Below are 22,739 nucleotides of genomic sequence, written 5' to 3'. Positions count from 1 at the left end.
CCTTGTTAAATGTGCCGCCCACGGTTGGAGGCGTGACCCTCCAAGCCATGGAACCAGAGAAACTAGAATATGAGATTAGTCATGCATACCCGCTCTGTCCTAGTTCTCTGTGTGTTGTTCCCCTTTTATTTCCTAGACTTGTGTGATCTGTGTGCCTCCCTGGAAAATGGATCTTGGGAAAAAAACATGTATAAGGCAAGGCTCCTTTAACAGAGGGAATGTGCTAGATTGGCTGCTATTATGGCCCGTGCTAAAGCATTTACCCTTAGAAAATGGTTTGGGTTAACTTCTGGACTTAAAAATCCCCTTACTAATTAAGTACTGTTTTTTTTTTTTTTTTTTTTTTTGAAACAGAGTCTCGCTCTGTAGCCCAGGCTGGAGTGCAGTGGCCGGATCTCAGCTCACTGCAAGCTCCGCCTCCCGGGTTCACGCCATTCTCCGGCCTCAGCCTCCCGAGTAGCTGGGACTACAGGCGCTGCCACCTCGCCCGGCTATTTTTTGTATTTCTTAGTAGAGACGGGGTTTCACCGTGTTAGCCAGGATGGTCTCGATCTCCTGACCTCGTGATCCGCCCATCTCGGCCTCCCAAAGTGCTGGGATTACAGGCTTGAGCCACCGCGCCCGGCCTAAGTACTGTTTTAATTGGAGCCAGAATAGGTGCCTTAAAGGGACTAAAGGACCTAATGGTGATTTTCCTGCTGATGGGACAGTATCAGGACTAAAATTTGGCTGCAGAGGACATTTTACTCCTAATTGTTGGGATAGAATTTTCCCATTCACAGAAGCAGCATAAAGAAAGCTGCAAAATGGAAAAATTGGGAAGCTACAGTGGACCAACAATGTGTCCTATGGAGGGGATTTCTATTCCCATGAGGTGGCCCTGTTGGCTTAGAAATACCATGCGCTCGTGAGAGGAGCAATAGTGAGTGACCTCACTGTGGGGGAAAGAGGAGGCCCTCTGTTCCTAGAAGATGGCAAGATCCTGAGCTATATCCATGGTTACTGCAGCGTTTCCTGATCTTCCCTAACAGGATTACTTCCCTGGGCTGCAAAACTTCCATCACATTTGACATACAGAGAAAATAAAGGACATAGTGATCACAGACAGAAAAAGAAGCTAGCTGGGGATCCTTTACCAACACGTGGGCAGGCTATTGGAGGTTGAGTCCAGTCCAGAAGCATTTGAATAATACAAGGGTGTGCATCTCCAGAAATTCTCAATTGCTTCAGAACTTTTCCTGGCCTCATGGCATGGTTAGGTTTCCTTATGAAAGGAAGCTGGTTGGAAGCATGACCAACGTGCCCAATGACCCATGGGTATTGCGGGGGAGTCTCCATGTTCTCCCCAGTAAGCCTAACATCCAAGTCTCTAAGAATGGCAGCCACACTAAACGTGTCTTTAACTGGCTGATGGATGCTTGTTATTGATTTGATTTGATTTTTAAATGGAGACCAAGAGCCTCAGAATGAAAGGACAGATTTTGAGTCCACTCCTCTACTCACCGCTCCATTGAATGTTGTACCTTGGGATTCCGGATGAGCCCCCAAAAATGATATGGCTCCATTATCTAGGGAAATACCCAGGGTATTTTGTCTTGTGCCAGGCTCCTTTGTCTCCAGCACTTTGGGAGGCTGAGGCAGGTGGATCACTTGAGGTCAGGAGTTAGAGACCAGCCTGATCAACATGGCAAAACCCCGTCTCTACTAAAAATACAAAAACTAGCTGAATGTGGTAATACAGCTGCATTGTCTGGAGAAATACCCAGGGTCCTTTGTCACATGCCAAAAAAATTAGCAACAAAGACACACATAGAGTGGATTAAGGAGTGGAAAGTTTAATAGGCAAGAAGGAAGAGAACAGCTCCCCCAAACAGAGGGAGAAGGGCTTCAAATGGAATAACCTCCTTTAGCAGAAACAGTTGGTTATGTCAGGAGGGCTCAAGGAGGTGGTGTCTGATTCGCATAGAGCCCAGGGGATTGGTTTGACTAGGTGTGGCTATGTGAATGCCACACAGATGAACAGGCAGTTTTAGAGACGCATAGGGGAAGGGATGGGGAGATGCTGTTAGATATGTATAGGTGAAGATATGGGGGGTGCTGTTAGAGATGCATAGAGGAAGGTATGGGGGAGGGTGCTGTAGAACTTCCACACCCTCTCTGTGACACCACAGGAGCTCATCAAACCTCATTGTCCAAGAGTTTCTATGGAACTTAATCTCCAGCTCACTCATTCCAATTCCTAGAGGTTGGTGAGTGGCTCTGAAAGTTCCAACCTATAATAACTTGGTCTTTCTAGTGACCAGTCCCATCTGGAGGCTAATCTAGTTGCACCACCCTAAATCACCTCATTAGCATAAACTCACATGTGATCAAAAGGGGCTCATTATGAATAACAAAGGACACTCCTATCACTCAGGAAATTCCCAGGGTTTTAGGAGCTTTGTGACTGAAATGGGGACAAAGACCAAATATATTTCATATTATACTACAATATCACTGCTAGATTCATCTTTTCTTTTTTTTTTTTGAGAAGGAGTCTCACTTTGTCTCCCAGGCTGGAGTGCGGTGGCGCGATCTCGGCTCACTGCAAGCTCCGCCTCCCGGGTTCACGCCATTCTCCTGCCTCAGCCTCCCAGTAGCTGGGACTACAGGCGCCCGCCACCACGCCCGGCTAATTTTTTGTATTTTTAGTAGAGACGGGGTTTCACCATGTTAGCCAGGATGGTCTCGATCTCCTGACCTTGTAATCCACCCGCCTCGGCCTCCCAAAGTGCTAGGATTACAGGCGTGAGCCACCGCGCCCGGGCTCATCTTTTCTTTTTTTTCTTTTTTCTTTTTTTTTCTTTTTTGAGATGGAGTCTTGCCGTGTCACCCAGGCTGGAGTGCAGTGGCACAATTGCTGTCTCCACTCACTGCAACCCCTACCTCCTGGGTTCAAGTGATTCTCCTATCTCAGACTCCCAAGTAGCTGGGACTACAGGTGTGTGCCACCATGCCCAGCTAAATTTTGTATTTTTAGTAGAGATGGGGTTGTGCCATGTTGGCCAGGCTGTTCTTGAATTCCTGACCTCAAGTGATCTGCCCACCTTGGCCTCCCAAAGTGTTGGGATTACAGGTGTGAGCCACTGCGCCCGGCCCTGGATTAATCTTCTAGAACCAATGGCTCACATTTGTCCAAACTACTTACCAGGCTAGCTAGAAGCATCCCCTCTCTTGTAATCCTTATGTGCTGTCTCCCTGTGAGCATGCCCCTTGAGGACAAGGATTTCGCCTTACTTATCACTATATTACCAGTGCCTGGAATAATGCTGCTCATCCATTCGTAGGTTTTATCCATTCGGTTAATATCTGTGATGTTCAGTAAATATTGAATAAGTGAATAAAGTATTCAATGAAAGAACAAATACGTGACATCGCTCTTACCAGTTTAAATGGTGTGGTTATTTTCTTTTTCTTATATGAATCTTTTGCTCAAAACATACCTACTCATTGTTTCCTGAACACATGATTTACCTTGCCACCTCTGTGATTTTGCTCACCAGTGTCTCCAGTTTGTAACACCCTTAACGCTCTTCTCTGATAATCAAAGACCTTGACCTTTAAGGCCAAGGCAAGTACTAATTTCGGTGTGAGCATTTCCCCAACGACCCATGATTTCAGTGACTTAGTCTCCCATCTTCTATTATTTTTATGGTCTCTATGTACTTAGCACACATCCCATATACATTTTCTATTTAAGGATATATTCTATCTTCCCAATTAGATTTTAAATCTCATGAAAACAGGAGTCCTATTTTATTTCCGTATTTATATTCAATTCCTAATCTAATACTAGAAGCTCTCTCTCTCTGTGTCTGTCTCTCTTTCTCTCTCTAATGTATATATATATTCTCTTGCCCAGGCTGGAGTGCAGTGGCATGATCATAGCTCACTGCAGCTTCAAACTCCTGGGCTCAAGCAGTCCTGCCACTTCAGCCTCTTGAGTAGCTGGGACTACAGGTGTGCACCACCACTCCTGGCTAATTTTGTATTTTTTGTGGAGATAGTCTCGCTCTGTGGCCCAGGCTGGTCTTGAACTCCTGGGCTCAAGCAATCCTTCCACCTTGGCTTCCCAAAGGGCTGGGATTACAGGAGTGAGCCGCCATGCCCAGCCATAACAAGCATTTAGTAGTTTCTAATGATGGTTAGGTTTTTTGCTTTGATACCATCATCATAAAAGATCTGGGGCACTCTTTAAACCTAATTTAGGTTGTAATTGAATAATGAAGCTGTTAAAATATGACAGTAACATTTCCATGTAACTTAATCCTGTATGTTACATTAATGTATCTGTATATATATTACAGTCATGTACACAGAGTCATAATTATACATGGTTGTTGCTCTATGTTGATGTACTATGGTTCAGTTTTCAAACGCGAATGTGGTAGTGCATTCCAGGACACCTGTGTTCACAGGATCAGTTCTTTGAAACTATATTTGGATGTGCAAGCTATTAAAAGCTTCTTGTACTGAGTGACCTTTCAGGCAGAGTGTAGATTGAGTGCTCATGATACTGCTGCCTGTTGCTGAGAGGAAGACAGCAGAAAATTCTGGATTCAAACATTTATTGCTTTTTTGTTTTGCTTTGTTTTTGTTTTCTTTCCTTTTGCCTTAAGAAGATGAACAATGAAACCACAACCCTGATATCCTTGAAGGAGGCAATGAAAAGGTTGCTGAGGGCTATAGGGAGGGAGCAAGCATGGGTCTGCTATTCTGGGAAGATCGGTAAGAGAAGAATGAAGAATAGAAATAAACAAAGAACTACAGACGTGCTCATTAGAATTCTGTCTCTATGGTTGGCGCCGTGGCTCACGCCTATAATCCCAGCACACTGGGAGGCTGAGGTGGGCAGATCACAAAGTCAAGAGATCAAGACCATACTGGCTAACATGGTGAAACCCTGCCTCTACTAAAAATACAAAAATTAGGCGGGCATGGTGGCGGGCACCTGTAGTCCCAGCTACTCGGGAGGCTGAAGCAGGAGAATCACTTGAACCCGGGAGGCAGAGGTTGCAGTGAGCTGAGATCGCGCCACTGCACTCCAGCCTGGCAACAGAGTGAGACTCCGTCCAAAAAAAGAATTCCATCTCTATGACAGTGGTTTAAGTCTTCCAGGCCCAAACCTATGTAAATTAACAATAAAGAAAAGTCTGCTCCCAGGTGCAGTAACGCCATTGAATGTATGCATGCGCTAAATTCGATTTACAAAAAAAGGTAAAAGGAGCTCACAACCTGTAGGAAAGAGAAAAGTTTGAAAAATATTTACAATTTAATGTGACTGACCTTTCAACGGTGATGTTCCTAAAGATCTGTGCAAATATGAAGGGAGGATCAACCAATTTTGCCCTTGACACTAGAGAAAGGAACTCTTCATATAGGGTCATTTAAGCTGGATCTTAAAGTGCAAGTAGGAGCTTATGAGGGAGAAAAATATGGGAAGGAATTCTAGGCTGAGGAAACAGTGGGTATGTGCCATATGTAAGCCTGGAACCACATGATGTATCCGAGCAATGACAAGAGATGTCTCATGTGTTGGTGACTAGGATGGGTGAGGGGACTGGCGGAAGACAGGAGCAAAGGGCAAAGGTCCTTGGCTTTCCTGCCGAAGAGATCCAATTTGCCTCTGAGTAGACCACTGGGCAAGCCAGGATAACGTCAACCATTTGTAATCAGCTGAGGTACAGAATCGGAATTGTGTTTTAGAAGAATGTGTCTGGAGGATGGATGGGAAATGGAAAACAGGGGTCCAGTTAGGCTACTGTAATCTTGAGTCCTAGTGAAAGATGATGAGAAACTCATTTAGTGGAGATGGAGAGGCAGGAATGGGTTAGAGAGACATAAATTGGGGAAAGAAGAAAAGTTGAGAATTATTCTGAGATTTCTAGTTCAAGGAATTGGTTGGATGGTGAGGTCATTAACGGGACTAGGGAACTGTAGTCAAACAAAACAAAACAAAACAGCCTGCGCTCAGATTTGCATGTTGGTTTAGATTTTTGTGGAATGGCCTGGGACTGTCCTTTGGTGAGAGGATTCCGAAGAACTGCAACTGTACATTTTTATACTGATTGACAAGCTAGAATTACTTTCTAAGATTCAAACTACAGATGACCTATAAGCAATATAGTCTTAAAGGTCTAGAAGTTAATACAAATAGTATATGCCAAATGACTTTTTTTTTGACACAGGGTCTCACTGTGTTGCCCAAGCTGAGTGCAGTGGCATCATCACAGCTCACTGCAGCCTTGGCCTCCTGGGCTCAAGCAATTCTCATACCTCAGCCTCCCCAGTAGCTGGGACCACAAGTGCACACACCACCACACTAGGCTAATTTTTTATTTTTTGTAGAGATGAGGACTCACTATGTTGCCCAAGCTGGTCTCAAACTCCTGGACTAAAGTGATCCTCCCGCCTTGACCTCCCAAAGTGCTGGGATTACAGGTGTGAGCCACTGCACCCAGCTCAAATCACATGGTTTTGCCTTGTAGACAGAAATTGCAGGCATATTAGGTCACACAGGCTTTTATTCCTACAAAATGAACATTTTATACTGAGTTTTATCTATGTGTAAAGCAGTTGACATTTCTTCACAGTAATTTCTGAAGATGGGGGAGGTATTAGTAGGTTAAGCTTAGGAGAGTTGAGTTTGACATTTCCATCTTTGTGGAGATGCACAAAACATATTGAAAATACAGGTCTAGGCCGGGCATGGTGGCTCATGCCTGTAATCCCAGCACTTTGGGAGGCTGGGCGGGCGGATCACCTGAGGTCAGGAGTTTGAGACCAGCCTGGCCAACATGGCAAAACCCCATCTCTACTGAAAATACAAAAATTAGGCCGGGCGCGGTGGCTCAAGCCTGTAATCCCAGCACTTTGGGAGGCCGAGGCGGGTGGATCACGAGGTCAGGAGATCGAGACTATCCTGGCTAACATGGTGAAACCCCGTCTCTACTAAAAATACAAAAAACTAGCCGGGTGTGGTGGCGGGCGCCTGTAGTCTCAGCTACTTGGGAGGCTGAGGCGGGAGAATGGCGTGAACCCGGGAGGCGGAGCTTGCAGTGAGCCGAGATCACGCCACTGCACTCCAGCCTGGGAGACACAGCGAGACTCCGTCTCAAAAAAAAAAAAAAAAAAAAGAAAATACAAAAATTAGCCGGGTGTGGTGGCGCCTGTAGTCCCAGCTACTTGGGAGACTGAGGCAGGAGAATTGCTTGAATCCGGGAGACAGAGGTTGCAGTGAGCCAAGATTGTGCCACTGCACTCCAGCCTGGGTGATAGAGCGAGACTCCATCTCAAAAAAAAAAAAAGAAAAGAAAAGAAAATACAGGTTTAAAGCTTAGGAGAGATGTAATACCTGAAGGAGAATTAGCCTTGAGAGAAATTCAGAACCAAGAATAAAAGATGATCAAGCATAGAATGCTGGGCAGTCACAAAGGTATTCGGGTCACTGGGGACACGGAAGCTCAGAGAAGTAGCGTGTGTGTTGACTCATCACTTCCCTCATAATGACAATCTAGGTGGCTCAGACAAGTGAGGTGTGTCCTCCAGTCTCTGTGATTAATTAGACATAATGCTGGTGCCACAGCACCCTCTGATGGTCACGGCTGTTCAGAGCTACTCAAATCTTCATTTTGAGTTACAAAACTCATCATTTCATTCACATCAAAGATGCCAATCATACAGGAAAACTTTTATTACAGTGTAAGACCTTTGCTGGGTATTGGGAGACAGGCATAAAGGTATCTAAGAAATAGTCTCTGATTCCTTCCCTCTAAGAACTTACAGTTTAGTTAATGAAAGGCTAACCCTAATAGTAAAGCAGGAGGTGGGGAGATGGGTTCACAGAGGCATTACTTGTAAGCGAGAAGTAGGCGGGCAAGGAGATCACCAGGTAGAAGGGGAATTTAACAAGGCAGTGGATTTGAGCTGATTCTGGAAGAAAGGATAAGAGTTGGACAACTAGAAGAGGGTAGAAAAAGTCACCATATTATATACTGGTCTCAGCACTAGCTAACTTTATGACATTAGGTCTCAATCCTCTTGAGACTCAATTTCTTTAATAGTAAAATAGTAAAAATGACTGCTTTACTTTTTGTGGTTGCTGTGAACACCAAAGTAATGCTTACATAAAATATTCTTTAATGCATAAGATATAGCCCGGGCATGGTGGCTCATGCCTGTAATCCCAGTACTTTGGGAGGCCAAGACAGGTGGATCACTGGAGCCCAGGTGTTCAAGACCAGCCAAACATAGCAATTCCTGGTCTCTACAAAAAAATATTTTTTAAAAATTAGCCAGGTATGGTGGCACACAACTATAGTCCTAGCTACTCAGGAGGCTGAGGTGGGAAGATCACTTGAGCCTGGGAGATAGTGATTGTGCCACGGCACTCCAGTTTGGGTAACAGAGTGAGACTCTGTATTATAAAATAAATACATACATACATAAACAAATAAAGCGTAAGGTATAATACAAAAACAAGACATGACAGGCAATTCAAGTAATTAGATAGTTCAAAGGTTTGCAATATATGGGATGAAAGGACAAGGATGGTGGCTAGAGAGAATGGCAAATGGAACCTTTTTTGTTGAAACTTTCAAATTCAAATAGCTACCCATTTTCCCTTCATAGTTTAAAGTAAAAGTTAAAAAAAAGTTATCCAAATTTGGTAGTGGTTGTAAATAATGTACTAGAGCCTCAGCTTAAAGCAAAACCTTAGTTTTGTCCTGTAACCTAAACTAACCCTTGATTCTGTTATCCTATAGAGTAGACCACAAACTCCAAGCGTTAGAAGCACAGTTCAGAGAACTAGACTTCACCAAGGATAACCTGATGCAGAAATTCGAGCATCATAGTAAGACTCTGGCAAGCCAAGCAGCCCAAGATGAGATGTGGACAGCAGTTCGGGCACTCGAGTGAGTATCAGTTGAGAAATCAGTGGGATTCTGTGGCTTTGAGAGCTTCCAGTGGTCATTCCAAAATTGAATTTTTTAGTATCTTTCCCACAATGGATTGTAAAGCAATTACATTTTCTTAGGTTATGTTTTTTAAAAAAGATTAATTTGCGCATCTCTTTATATGCCAGGAACTATGGTACATATCTCATCACAGGGTCTCTTGCTTGCCAAAGCCTTATTTGCATTAATTTCTTTTTCTTTTTCTATCTTTTTTTTTTTTTTGAGACGGAGTCTTGCTCTGTCACCCAGGTTGGAGTGCAGTGGGGCAATCTCAGCTCACTGGAACCTCCACCTCCCGGGTTCAAGCCATTCTCCTACCTCAGCCTCCTGATTAGCTACCATTACAAGCGTGCATCACAACACTCAGCTAAGTTTTGTATTTTCAGTAGAGACGGATTTCACCATGTTGGCCAGGCTAGTCTCAAACTCCTGACCTCAGGTGATCCACCCATCTCAGCCTCCCAAAGTGCTGGGATTACAGGAGTGAGCCACTGTGCCCAGCCTATCTGCATTAATTCTAAAGTAAGTATTGGCAGGGCATGATGGCTCATGCCTTTAATCCCAGCACTCTGGGAAGCCGAGGCAACAGGATCACTTGAGCTCAGGAGTTCGAGAACAGCCTGGGCAACGAAGTGAGACCCCATCTCTTTAAAACAAAAAAAAAAAAAGGTAAGTATTTGAATTTGAATTTAAATTCTAAAGTAAATATTTTCTAAATTACAACAGCTGGTTCTCCTAGTGGGTTCATATTGAGTTAATCCTAAAAGAATTCATTTTCTGTTTCTATATATTTTTGACTGCTTAAGAAGCTCTCCATATTTTTTGTAGGTTCACTTCAATGGAATTGAATATTTTATACAGCTACGTCATTGAAGTACTTACCTGCTTACATACTCGTGTGCTTGAGAAGCTGCCAGACCTGGTGAGAGGTCTTCCAACCTTAGCCTCTGTACTCAGACGAAAAGTTAAGAACGAGCGCATTAGAGTTGTATGGGATTCCGTTCTGGAGGAGTGCGGGCTGCAAGAAGGAGACGTCACAGCACTTTGTACCTTCTTTATTGCACACGGTAACAAGGCAGAACACTATACTGACAAAGCGAGGCAGATGTGCCTCAGGGACATCACGCTCCTGATCACTCACATGGTAGAGAACCAGGCTCTGCAGGACAGTTTGCTGAGGGCTGTGCAGGTAATTGAGAAGGGGAAAGCAGTCAGGACCCCTGAAGAGCAAAAGTCGCCCCTCAAAGAGTCGATACCATCCGTCAAAACCTAACCTGCTACCCTATGACCCGGTGATTCCACCTCCAGTAATTCATCTTGGAAATGGCCAAAAGTATGCACAATGTATTACAGCCTTATTTTTATAGCAAAGAGTGAGGGGATGTGAAATAAATTATGGCAAATGGATACAATAGATGCTTTCTGTGTAGCCATACAAAAGAATGAAGAAGCTCTTTGTGTAATGATATGAAGTTATCACCAAATGTATTGTTCTTTTCAAATGTTTATTTCCAATATATATTGCTAAGTGGAAAAAAGGTGCAAAATCAAATATATATATATGCATATATATAATGCATATTAGTTTATATATCCATAAACTTCTGCAGAGATACACAAGAAAGTGATAACATTAGTTGTCAGGAAAGAAAGTTAAGAGGCTAGGGGTCAAAGATAAGAGGAGGTCTTTTCACTGTTAATCCATTTTGTACATTTTCAATTTTGAACCATGTGAATGTGTATTACCTATTTAAAAAATAAATAAGGCTGGACATGGTGGCTCATGCCTCTAATCCAAGCATCTTAGGAGGTCAAGGTAGGAGGATCACTTGAGCTCAGGGGTTTGAAACCAGCTTGGGAAACATAGTGATAGCAATAGGAGGCAGGTAAATTCCTAGGCAGACAGGGATGGGTCCCTGGTGAAACTCAACCTTCAAGCTGAAGGGGTGGCCTGCCCCTCCACACCTGTGGGTGTTTCTCGTTAGGTGGAACGAGAGACTTGAGAAAAGAAATAAGACACAGAGACAAAGTATAGAGAAAGAAAAGCGGGGGCCCAGGGGACCGGCGCTCAGCTTACAGAGGACCCACGCCGGCACCGGCCTCTGAGTTCCCTTAGTATTTATAGATAATTATCTTTATCATCTTAAAGATAAGGGAGTGGCAGGACAATAGGATCGTTTTTAGGGAGGAAATTAGCAGTAAGACATAAGAACAAGGATCTCTGTGACATGAATAAGTTTAAAGGAAAATCCTGTGCCTTGAGATAAACCTTTTAGCAACATTGTTTCATCCTAGCACATGGGGATAAACCTTGGACAATACCTAGCTTTTCTAGGAACAAAGACACACCCTGCACGCCCAAAATCCATTAAACCTTGAGTTACCACAGCACATGTCTCTTGCAAGGACAAGGTTGGGGGTAGGGTCACAGATTAACAGCATCTCAAATACAGAACAAAATGGAGTCTCTTATGTCTACTTCTTTCTATATAGACACAGTAACAGGCTGATCTCTTTCTTTTCCCCACACAAGCCAAGGACAGTTTAAAGCCTGAAAACCAAGCTATGAGTTCCGGATAGATCCATGAACCAGACTGAGAGCTCCCATTCTCATCTGGTACCCTCTCTTCTGATTGGTCCTTATCCTTCACCTATTTTACACATACCTACCCTTCCCCAATTGGTCCTCTATACTATCGTGCCTATTTCTGAATGGTGCTTTTTCAAGCATAGCCACAGATCAATCAGCATGCACTTGTCCATTTCTAGCCCACAAAAACCCATAGACTCAGGCTCGTGGCCAGCAACCCACCATCGGGTACCCTCTCACTGTCAAGAGGCTTTCTGTCACTCAGTAAATTCTACTCTGCCTTACTCACTCTCCAGTGTCTGTGTACCTCATTCTTCTCAGTCATGGGACAAGAACTCAGAACTCATCAAATTCAGGAGTAAAAGAGCTGTAACAATAGTGAGACCTCATCTCTATTTTCATAAATCAAAACACAAAACACCTAAAATATACATCATGAGATACTATAAATTGTATCTTAATGTGTATTTGTTCTCTAATGAAGTACCACAGTTATTTATACCAGAAAGGGGATTCTTACATCTTGACCATTTATTTATAATATTTATTGAATACCAAATGCCATGTACTAGGTGCTGTGGATAACAGAAACATTAAAAATGTGGATCCTGCCCTCGAGGTAAAGATTAAGTGCCAGTGCTTTATTTGGGAGGCACAAATTCAGGACAGCCAGAGTGAATAAAGCTGGAAGGAAGTTAGGTAGAGGAGGATGTGAAGTAATACATGGTGATGTGTTACCTTGCTGGCCCCGCCTTGAAAATGAGCCAGAAGAGACACAGCAGCTTTGTCAGCAGGTACACTCACTCAGTCTTGCCTGTCTCCAGACACACTGGAGAAACCATCCTCGCATCCTCGGAAGGAAGGAGAAAAGGGAATTTAAGTATTGTGCTTACTCAGTCCATTGGTTTCAGCTGGCAAAAGTTACTCCATGGGGAGTGACCCCCCCCATACTCCCAGCATGCATTACCCAGGCCCTAGCAGCCACTGAGAAGTCAGCTCCTGCATTGTTCAGAAGTGGCAGGAGAAGCCAGAGATTCCAGAAATGCAACTGGTGAGCCACAAGCAGAGCAAATGATTATGGGTACAGAAAACAAACAAGGCAAAGGAAATCTGAGGAAGTACATGAAATATATCCATTACACAAGACAGAAGCACCTGAAGATAGAAATCAAAATCTAGGAGTTCAATAGTAAAACTGCAATAAAAATCAGTATCACTGGGCAATATATGATTGGGTGAATTTAGAAAAGGGGCATCACTGGTGGTGGGAAGTGCATTAAATTGTACATAAAAGTGCACTCTGAGGGCCGGGCGCGGTGGCTCAAGCCTGTAATCCCAGCACTTTGGGAGGCCGAGACGGGCGGATCACAAGGTCAGGAGATCGAGACCATCCTGGCTAACATGGTGAAACCCTGTCTCTACTAAAAAATACAAAAACCTAGCCGGGCGAGGTGGCGGGCGCCTGTAGTCCCAGCTACTCAAGAGGCTGAGGCAGGAGAATGGCGTGAACCCGGGAGGCGGAGCTTGCAGTGAGCTGAGATCCAGCCACTGCACTCCAGGCTGGGCGACAAAGCAAGACTCTGTCTCAACAAAAAAAAAAAAAAAAACAAAAAAAAAAAAAGTGCACTCTGGAAGAAGTGAATTTTTTTTTTTTTTTGAGATGGAGTCGTGCTCTGTCAACCCAGGCTGGAGTGCAGTGGTGTGATCTGGGCTCACTGCAACCTCTGCCTCCCGGGTTCAAGCAATTCTTCTGCTTCAGCCTCCCGAGTAGCTGGGATTACAGGCAACTGCTACCACGCCCAGCTAATTTTTGTATTTTTAGTAGAGATGGAGCCTCACCATATTGGCCAGGCTGGTCTGGAACTCCTGACCTCGTGTTCTGCCCGCCTTTGCCTCCCAAAGTGCTGGGATTATAGGTGTGAGCCACCAAATTGATGTTTGAAGTAGGCACAGCCATAAAGTAACCCATTTAGGATGAACCGAGAAAGCAATGTCATGAAAGCAAAACGTATGGATGACAGAGAATAAATCACAGTTGCATGTTTAAAAGAATAATGGGAGATTCCATGGGAAAAGCACGTTGTGGACATATTAGGAAGCCTGAAGGCTGGGTGCAGTGGCTCACTCCTGTAATCCCAGCACTTTGGAAGGCCAAAGTGGGTGGATCACCTGAGGTCAGGAGTTTGAGACCAGCATGGCCAACATGGTGAAACCCCATCTCTACTAAGAATACAAAAATTTGCCAGGCATGGTATTACAATGCACGTGGTATTACACGGCATGCGCCTGTAATTGCAGCTACTTGGGAGGCTGAGGCATGAGAATCGCTTGAACCCAGGAGGTGGAGGTTGCAGTGAGCTGAGATTACACCACCGCAATCCAACCTGGGCGACAGAATGAGGAGCTGTCTCAAAAAAACAAATGAACAGAAAACGAGCCTGAAATTCCAAGCTAAGGGACTGATACTGTAGACAACTGGATGACAGTCCCAGGTTTCTTTTTTTTTTCTTTTTTTTGAGACAGGGTCTTGCTCTGTCACCCAGGCTGGAGTGCAGTGGTATGATCACCGCTCACTGCAGCCTTGACCCCCTGGGCTCAAGTGATCCTCCCACCTCAGCCACCAGAGTAGCTGAGAGTACAAGCGTAAGCCAGCACATCCAGTGATTTTTTTAATTTTTTTGTAGAGACAGGTCTCACTATGTTGCCCAGGCTGGACCTGAACTCCTGGGCTCCAGTGATCTTCCCACCTTGGTCTTCCAAAGTGCTGAGATTACAGGTGTGAGCTATCACAGACAGTAACAGGCTTCTGAACCCACATTGAAATAAAAGCTCCCAAAGATTTCTACCAAGGACCCATGTCTCCTTGTTTTTCTCAACCTGGAAACCATTCCTCTACCCAGCCTGAATGCTCTCAGCAGTCTCAAAACAACTTAAAGTCTGATTTCATGCACAGTGATTTTCTTTTCTCTTCCTTCACACCGATTGAATATTCCGTCAAAAAATACAGGTCTGGAGCTGGATATGGCGTTGCAAGCTCTAGACCCAGCTACTCCAGAGGCTGAGGCAAAAGAATCCCTGGAACTCTGGAGTTGTAGTCCAGCCTGGACAAAACAGTGAGTCCCCAATTCTTTTATTTATTTATTTATTTGTATTTTTTGAGGTGGAATTTTGCTCTGTCCCCCAGGCTGGAGTGCAGTGGCACAATCTCGGCTCATTGCAGCCTCTGCCTCCCAGGTTTAGCGATTCTCCTGTCTCAGTCTCCTGAGTAACTGGAATTACAGGCACTTGCCACAATGCCCAGCTAATTTTTGTAGTTTTGGTAAGGACGGGGGTTTCACTATGTTGGCTAGGCTGGTCTTGAACTCCTGGTCTCAAGTGATCCGCCTGCCTCAGCCTCCCAAAGTGCTGGGAGTACAGGCATGAGCCACCGTGTCTGGCTTTTTTTTTTTTTTCAAAACGAGTCTCACCTTTTTTTTTTTTTTTTTTTGAGACGAGTCTCATTCTGTCCCCCAGGCTGGAGTGCATCGGGGTGATCTTGGCTCGGGGTGATCTTGGCTCATTGCAACCTCCGCCTCCTGGGTTCAAACGATGTAAAAGCCTAATTCTAAAACAAAACAGAAAAAACCTCGGGGCCCAGCACACCAACTCTAAAACAAATCATAAAAGCCTCAGGCCGGCCCAGCGTGGTTACTTACTTCAACATGCATAAAATGTGAAATTATATTCTTGTTAATCTCCTTTGTAGAATTTTGATTGTTGAAACTTAAAAAACTATATATTATCTAAATGATGCCCATGAACAACATCTAAGCTCTGGGACTGAGATAGCCTTGAGGTTTGTTGCCCAAGCCAAAGGGCCTCAGGCCCTTTCAGAAGGGAAGGCAATTCTAAAGCAACCTACTCCGGCTGCAGACTTTAAGTGTCTGGGCCATACAGAAGGAAGCGTAAGTGGGTGTTAAATTGTCCCAGGTTTCTGGATTCTCTGACCACAATATTTCTTGGAGATGCTTTTTAAAGAATTTTGGAAAGCGACCTAAGCGGCTACCTTACAAATCAATAGAAACAAAAACGTACTCACAAGGGTACTGAGGCAAGTATTACTGTTCGGCTTTTTAAAATTTTTTAAAGTTTTTTGAGAGGAAGTCTCACTCTGTCGCCCAGGCTGGAGTGAGTGGCGCGATCTTGGCTCACTGCAAGCTCCGCCTCCCGGGTTCCCGCCATTCTCCTGCCTCAGCCTCCCGAGTAGCTCGGACTACAGGCGCCCGCCACCTCGCCCGGCTATTTTATTTTGTGTGTGTGTGTATATATGTGTGTGTGTGTGTGTGTGTGTGTGTGTGTGTGTGTGTGTGTGTGTGTGTGTGTGTGTGTGTATATATATATATTTTTTTTTAAGTAGACACGGTGTTTCACCCTGTGAGCCAGGATGGTCTCGATCTCCTCACCTTGTGATCCTCCCGCCTCAGCCTCCCAAAGTGCTGGGATTACAGGCGTGACCCACCTCGCCCAGCCTTTTTTTTTTTAAGCCAGAGTCTCGCTGTCTCCCAGGCTGGAGTGCAGTGGCGCGATCTCGGCTCACTGCAAGCTCCGCCTCCCGGGTTCACGCCATTCTCCTGCCTCCGCCTCCCAAGTAGCTGGGACTACAGGCGCCCGCCACCTCGCCCGGCTATTTTATTTTGTGTGTGTGTACCTCGCCCGGCTATTTTATTTTGTGTGTGTGTATGTATATATATATATTTTTTTTTTTTTTTTAAAGTAGAGACGGTGTTTCACCGTGTTAGCCAGGATGGTCTCGATCTCCTGGCCTTGTGATCCGCCTGCCTCGGCCTCCCAAAGTGCTGGGATTACAGGCGTGACCCACCGCGCCCAGCCTTTTTTTTTTTTTTTTTTTAAGCCAGAGTCTCGCTGTCGACCAGGCTGGAGTGCAGCGGCGCGATCTCGGCTCAGTGCAACCTCCGCCTCCTGGGTTAAAGCGATTCTTCTGCCTCAGCCTCCCAGGTAACCTGGACTACAGGCGCGCACCACCAGGCCCGGCTGATTTTGTATTTTTAGTAGAGACGGGATTTGGCCATGTTGGCCAGGCTGGTCTCAAACTCCCGACCTCAGGTGATCCGCCCGCCTCGGCCTCCCAAAGTGCTGGGATTACAGGCGTGAGCCACCGCGCCCGGCCGTGTTTGGCTGTTGAATTTGTTTTGCAGTTTCCCTTTTTCTACCCAGAAACCAAGAAACCCGGGGTGTCTGAGGCCTGGTAGAAATCTCCGGGGAAAGTCAGGCTCCACCCAGGCTGCACCAGCAGGAGCGGCGACGCCTGGGCTGGGCCTCTCCGGCTGGGAGGGCGGGCGGGGCGCAGACGCCGGAAGTCCCGCCCCGGGAGCGTCCGACCTTGGGCGGGTTTCTGGGTGGGAAGCGCGGTTTTGGCGGGCGGTTGTGACGTTGCTGGCGCTTGCCCGGTGGCTGCTGCGCCGCTGCAACGAATAGGGCTTCTGGCTGCGCAAGAGGGACCCGGGCGCGGAGCTCTGGGAAACTGCGCCGGGCGCCGGGAAGCTGAACCCGGGAGTCGCGCGTCGCCCCCGCAGCAGCGCCAAAGCGGAAGTTCTGCAGCAGCCGGAGCTCGGGATTCCTCCCGGAGCCGCGTCCCGGGGCCGGGCTGCCCCGAGCTGAGCGGAGCATCCTCTCCGGATGAGGGGAGGAGGGGACTTGGCGCGCTCCCCTCGCTGCACCGGGAGCCGCAGCCGCAGTGTTCACGCCGCGGAGCAGCCCGGCTCCTCCGACGAAAGCCTGCAGTCGTTTGCTTGCCGGACGTTTGCCTTGAAAATGGACAAAGACGCCGCCCTCCGGGGCGTTCCTGTTTGCCTGACCCTGAGAGCGCCTTTTTGCTTCGAGACGGGTTGGATGCCCCTGTTCTCCGAGTTCTGATACGCTTCTGGGCACAATATTGAAACACAAAACTGTGCTTTTGCTTTCTCTGTGGTTGGCCGAAAATAGGATTGTTTTTCGCGCAGGTGTCGTCGTTTAGTCGACTTTATTAACGTGTTAAAATGGCTCTACCCAAAGGCGCCGTCCCCTCGCGGTCCGAGTGCCAGTGCGGGATCTGCATGGACATCCTCGTGGAGCCCGTGACCCTGCCGTGCAGCCACACGCTGTGCAGACCGTGCTTCCAGGCGACCGTGGAGAAGGCGAGTCTGTGCTGCCCCTTCTGTCGCCGCCGCGTGTCTTCGTGGACTCGGTACCACACCCGAAGGAATTCTCTCGTCAACCTGGACCTGTGGAAGGTCATTCAGAAACACTATCCCCGGGAGTGCAAGCTCAGAGCGTCGGGGCAGGAGTCCGAGGAAGTGGGTGAGTAAACCCCGGCCTGATTATTGGCCGAAAGCCGCAAATCTTTGAAAAGGTGAATCATCGCTTCTCCATTTAAAAAGTACAAACAAACCAAAAAGCCCCACTGATGTTTGTCTAAATAGTTCTCAGGTTTGGGGGTTTATGGGTCCCCAAATGTCGATGGATTGTAAAGTCAAGGACAAGATTTTGTCCCTTGTCACGATGCCCGCGATGTGTTCGATGGGTGTTTGTTGTTTTAAAAATTAAAGAATTGCCCGTCTAGAGCCTTCTTTTTTTTTTTTTTTTTTTTTTTTGAGACAGGGTCTCGCTCTCGCCCAGGCTACAGGGCAGTGGCGCGATCTCGGCTCACTGCAGCCTCCGCCTCCCGGGTTCAAGCGACTCTCCTGCCCCAGCCTGCCGAGTAGCTGGGACTACAGGCGCGCACCATCGCACCCGGAATTTTTGTATTTTCGCAGAGACGGGTTTTCATCATGTTGGTCAGGCTGGTCTCGAACTCCTGACCTCCGGTGATCCGCCCGCCTCAGCCTCCCAAAGCGTTGGGATTACAGGAGTGAGCCACCGCGCCCGGCCTCTGATTTACTTATCTGTACATCTCCATTCACGTAATTCTTTATTCTCCTAGTCATGCAACGAGCCGATCGTGACCAGCCTGGCCAACACGGAGAAACCCCGTCTCTACTAAAAATACAAAAATTAGCCGGGCGAGGTGACGGCGCCTGAAGTCCCAGCTACTCGGGAGGCTGAGGCAGGAGAATGGCGTGAACCCGGGAGGCGGAGCTTGCAGTGAGCCGAGATCGCGCCACTGCACTCCAGCCTGGGCGACAGAGCGAGACTCCGTCTCCAAAAAAAAAATCATGCAACAAGTCTAAAATCGCTTTTTTATCACTAACCCCTACACCCGGTGGACTCAGGAGCCCCAGACTGAACCCTTGACTCTTTCCTCCGCTAGTGTGAGCAATAAGCCGTGCAGTGGTTCCTGTCTGTGCGCTCTCGTCTACGGGTCTTTTTTTTTTTTTTTTTTAATTTTTTTTGGTCACAGTTATATGTGTACCTGCCTTTTAAACGTTTATGTATTTTATTGTGGTAAAAAAACCAAAATGCCATTTTAACCATTTTTAAACAATAGTTTAAGAAAAACAGCTTTATTGAAATACTCACATACCGAACAGTTCACCTACTAAACGTGTGCAGTTTGGCCGGGTGCAGTGGCTCACAGCTGTAATCCTAGCGCTTTGGGAGGCGGAGGTGGGAGGATCGCTTGAACCGAGGAGTTGAGACCAGTCTGGGTAACATAAATTCAATAAAATTTTTAAAAGTGCAATTTAATGGTTTTTTATATATTGCATTATTAATTTTTAAAATACTGTCCAAAATATATATAACAAACTGACATTTTAACCATTTTTAAGTACAATTCAATAGAATTAATTACATTCACAATGTAATCATCACCACTGTTTCCAAAACTTTTTCATCACCCCAGATAAACTCTAATCGTGAAGCACTGACCACCCATTTCACCTTTCCCCCTAGCCCCTGGCACCTATTCCACTTTCTGTCTCTATGAATCTGGCAATTCTAGGTATTTCATATAAGAGACTTATACAATATAGGATCTTGTGTGTCTAGCTTATTTCTCTTAGCGTGTTTCTGAGGTTCATGCACAGTGTGGCATGGATCAGTACTTCATTTTTCGGGCTGAATAATAATTTGTTTTATGGATATACTTGTTACATTTTGTTTATCCATTGGATGGACGTTGGTTTTTGTCACCTTTTCGTTATTTGAATACTGGCAATACGGACATCTGTGTACAAATATTTGTTTGAATACCTGTTTTCAGTTCTTTTGTCTACATATCTAAGAGCGGAATTGCTGGATGCTATGGTAATTCCATGTTTAGCTTTTTGAGGAACTGCCACATTTGTTTTCTACAGTGGCTGTACCATTTTACATTTCCATTAGCAGAGTATGAAGTTTCCAATTTCTTCACTCCCTCACCAACACTTGTTATTTTCTGTGCCATCCTAGTACATGTGAACTGGTATCTTAACTCTGTGTTTTAAAAAATGGTGGTAAAATATAACCAGACTACCATTTTAACCACTTAAAAATGCTTTTATTTTTGACTAGAAAGAAGGGAGGAAAATTTTAACCATTTGTAATGGTATGGTTCAGTGGCATCACCTCCATTCACACTGCTGTGCATCCGTCACCACTGTCCCATCTCCAGAACTTTTTAATCCTCCCAAACTGAATTTCCATACCCATTAAGCTCACTGTTCCTCCCTCCCCCTATCCCTGGCAACCACCGTTCTCCTTTCCATTTCTGTGAACCCACCTGCTCTAGGTACCTCCTATAAGTGGAATTTTCATAGGTATTTGTCCTTTTGTGTCTGGCCTGTTTTACCTAGCATAATGTTTTCTAGGTTCATCCATATCGCATGTGACAGGATTCCCTTCCTTTTGAGGCTGAATAGTATTCCAGTGTGTGTATATGCTACGTTAAAAGAAACCTATTCATCTGTGAGTGAACGCTTCGGTTGCTTCCACTGTTGGCTATTAGAAATAATGCTGGTGTGAACTTGGGTGTACAAATGTCTGTTCAGGGGCCTGTTTTCTATTCTTTTGGGTGTATACCTCGAAGCGGAATTTCTAGATCATATTGTAATTCTATGTGTAATTGGTTTTGGAAACCACCATACTGTTTTCCACAGTGACTGTGCCGTTTTACATTCCCACCAACCGTGCATGGGTGTCCAGTTTCTCTGCACCCTTGCCAACACTTGCTATTTTCTGGGTTTTGATAGTGGCCATCCTAATGGGTATGAAATACTATCCCATTGTAGTTTTTATTTGCATGTCCCCAATGACTAAGGATGGCGAGCATCTTTGCATGCATTTATTGGCCATTTGTATATCATCTTTGGAGAAATATGAAATATCTATTCAAATCCTTTGCTCATTCTTTTTGTTTCTGTTTTTCTCCCAAAACCTAGAAAAAGCCACAACTTTGCCTGTCATTTAATCAGGTTGTTTTTTTGCGTTGTGGGCATTCTCCTGCCTCAGCCTCCCAAGTAGCTGGAATTACAGGCATGTGCCACCATGGCCAGCTAATTTTTGTATTGTTAGTAGAGACGGGGTTTTACTGTGTTGGTCAGGATGGTCTCAATCTCTTGACCTCGTGATCCGCCTGCCTCGGCCTCCAAAAGTGCTGGGATTACAAGTGTGAGCCACCGCATCCGGCCTGTTTTAGTTTTTATCCACCATAGATGAGTGTTTTCTGTTCTGGAACTTCATATAAATGGAATTCTTTTTTTTTTTTTTTTTGAGACGGAGTCTCGCTTTGTCGCCCAGGCTGGAGTGCAGTGGCCGGATCTCAGCTCACTGCAAGCTCCGCCTCCCGGGTTTACGCCATTCTCCTGCCTCAGCCTCCCGAGTAGCTGGGACTACAGGCGCCCACCACCTCGCCCGGCTAGTTTTTTGTATTTTTTAGTAGAGACGGGGTTTCACCATATTAGCCAGGATGGTCTCGATCTCCTGACCTCGTGATCCGCCCATCTCGGCCTCCCAAAGTGCTGGGATTACAGGCTTGAGCCACCGCGCCCGGCCAATGGAATTCTTTTTATTTCCTAGGGCTACCGTAACAAAGTACCACAAACTTAGCAGAAGTTTATTCTCTTTCAGTTCTGAAGACTAGAACTCCAAACCCAAGATGCCAGCAGGGAGCAGGGACGTGTACATTGAAGGCTCTAGGAGAGAATCTGTTCCGTGCCCTTCTCCTTAGCTTCCAGTGTGGCTGCAATCCATGGTGTTCCTGGTTTGCAGCTGAGTCACTCCGGTCTCTGCCTCCACTGGCACATGGAGCTTCCCAGTGTGTCTGTCTTTACATGGCCGTCTCCTCTGTGTGTCTGTTTTCTTACTGGGATACTAGTTATATTGGATTAAAGGCCCTCTACTCTTTGTATGAACTCCATTATATCTGCAACAACCTGTGTCCAATAAGAGCACATTCTTAGTTACTGGGAGTTAGGACTTCAGCATATCTTTTTGGGGGTTATTCATCATAAGGTTCAATTTTTTTTTTTTTTTCTTAGACATACTCTCACTTCATCACCCAGTCTGGAATGCAGTGATAGGATCTTGGCTCACTGCAACTTCCGTCTCCTGGGTTCAGGTGATTCTCCTGCCTCAGCCTCCTGAGTAGCTGGGATTACAGGCACGCACCACCACGCCCAGCTAATTTTTGTATTTTTAGTAGAGATGAGATTTCATCATGTTGCCCAGGCTGGGTTCAAACTCCTGACCTCAGGTGATCCGCCCTCTTCGGCCTCCCAAAGTGCTGGGATTACAGGTGTGAGCCACCGCACCCGGCCTAGGTAGTCGTTTTTTAAGTATTATTCCGCTGTTGATGATGCTGTGTATTATTGGCCATTCTCCACTGATAGTGCCTCAGATGCTTGCAGTTTTGGATATTATGAATAAAGTTGCTGAGAAGATTCTTGTACAAGTTTTTTTGTGAGTATGTGTGGCCTGATGTTTTCAGGGTTTTTTTCGGTAAATACTGAGGAGCTGGAATTACGCAGCGTAGAGCAGGTACACATTTGATTTTCTAACAAACTACCAGCCAGGCACAGTGGCTCACACCTGTAATCCCAGCACTTTGGGAGGCCAAGGCAGGTGGATCACGAGGTCAGGAGTTCAAGACCAGCCTGGCCAAGATGCCGAAACCCCATCTCTACTCAAAATACAAAAATTAGTTGGGCATGGTGGTAGGCACCTGTAATACCAGCTACTCGGGAGGCTGAGGCGGAGAA

The 22,739-nt window shown here is 45.7% G+C and overlaps 2 protein-coding genes across 2 annotated transcripts in view; both read left to right on the top strand.

Moving 5' to 3' along the window:
* Positions 1-4,525: 4,525 nt before the first annotated feature.
* On the top strand, positions 4,526-10,775 carry SMCO1 (single-pass membrane protein with coiled-coil domains 1). Its single transcript, XM_005545279.5, has 3 exons — positions 4,526-4,711; positions 8,805-8,954; positions 9,825-10,775. Exons 1-3 carry the CDS (start codon positions 4,662-4,664, stop codon positions 10,267-10,269), a joined length of 645 nt encoding a protein of 214 aa, XP_005545336.3. The 5' UTR covers positions 4,526-4,661; the 3' UTR covers positions 10,270-10,775.
* Positions 10,776-17,021: 6,246 nt separating this feature from the next.
* The window catches only part of RNF168 (ring finger protein 168), a 35,895-nt gene continuing 30,177 nt past the window's right edge, over positions 17,022-22,739 (top strand). The window contains exon 1 of the mRNA XM_005545277.5: positions 17,022-17,922. Coding sequence (XP_005545334.3) covers positions 17,622-17,922 — 301 coding nt within the window. The 5' untranslated portion in view covers positions 17,022-17,621. The remainder of the gene's footprint in view (positions 17,923-22,739) is intronic.

The sequence above is a fragment of the Macaca fascicularis genome, chromosome 2 (assembly GCF_037993035.2).
Source record: "Macaca fascicularis isolate 582-1 chromosome 2, T2T-MFA8v1.1".
Lineage (NCBI taxonomy): Eukaryota > Metazoa > Chordata > Mammalia > Primates > Cercopithecidae > Macaca > Macaca fascicularis.
The sequence above is the reverse complement of the archived record's forward strand: the minus strand, read 5'-3'. Positions and strand labels throughout refer to the sequence as shown.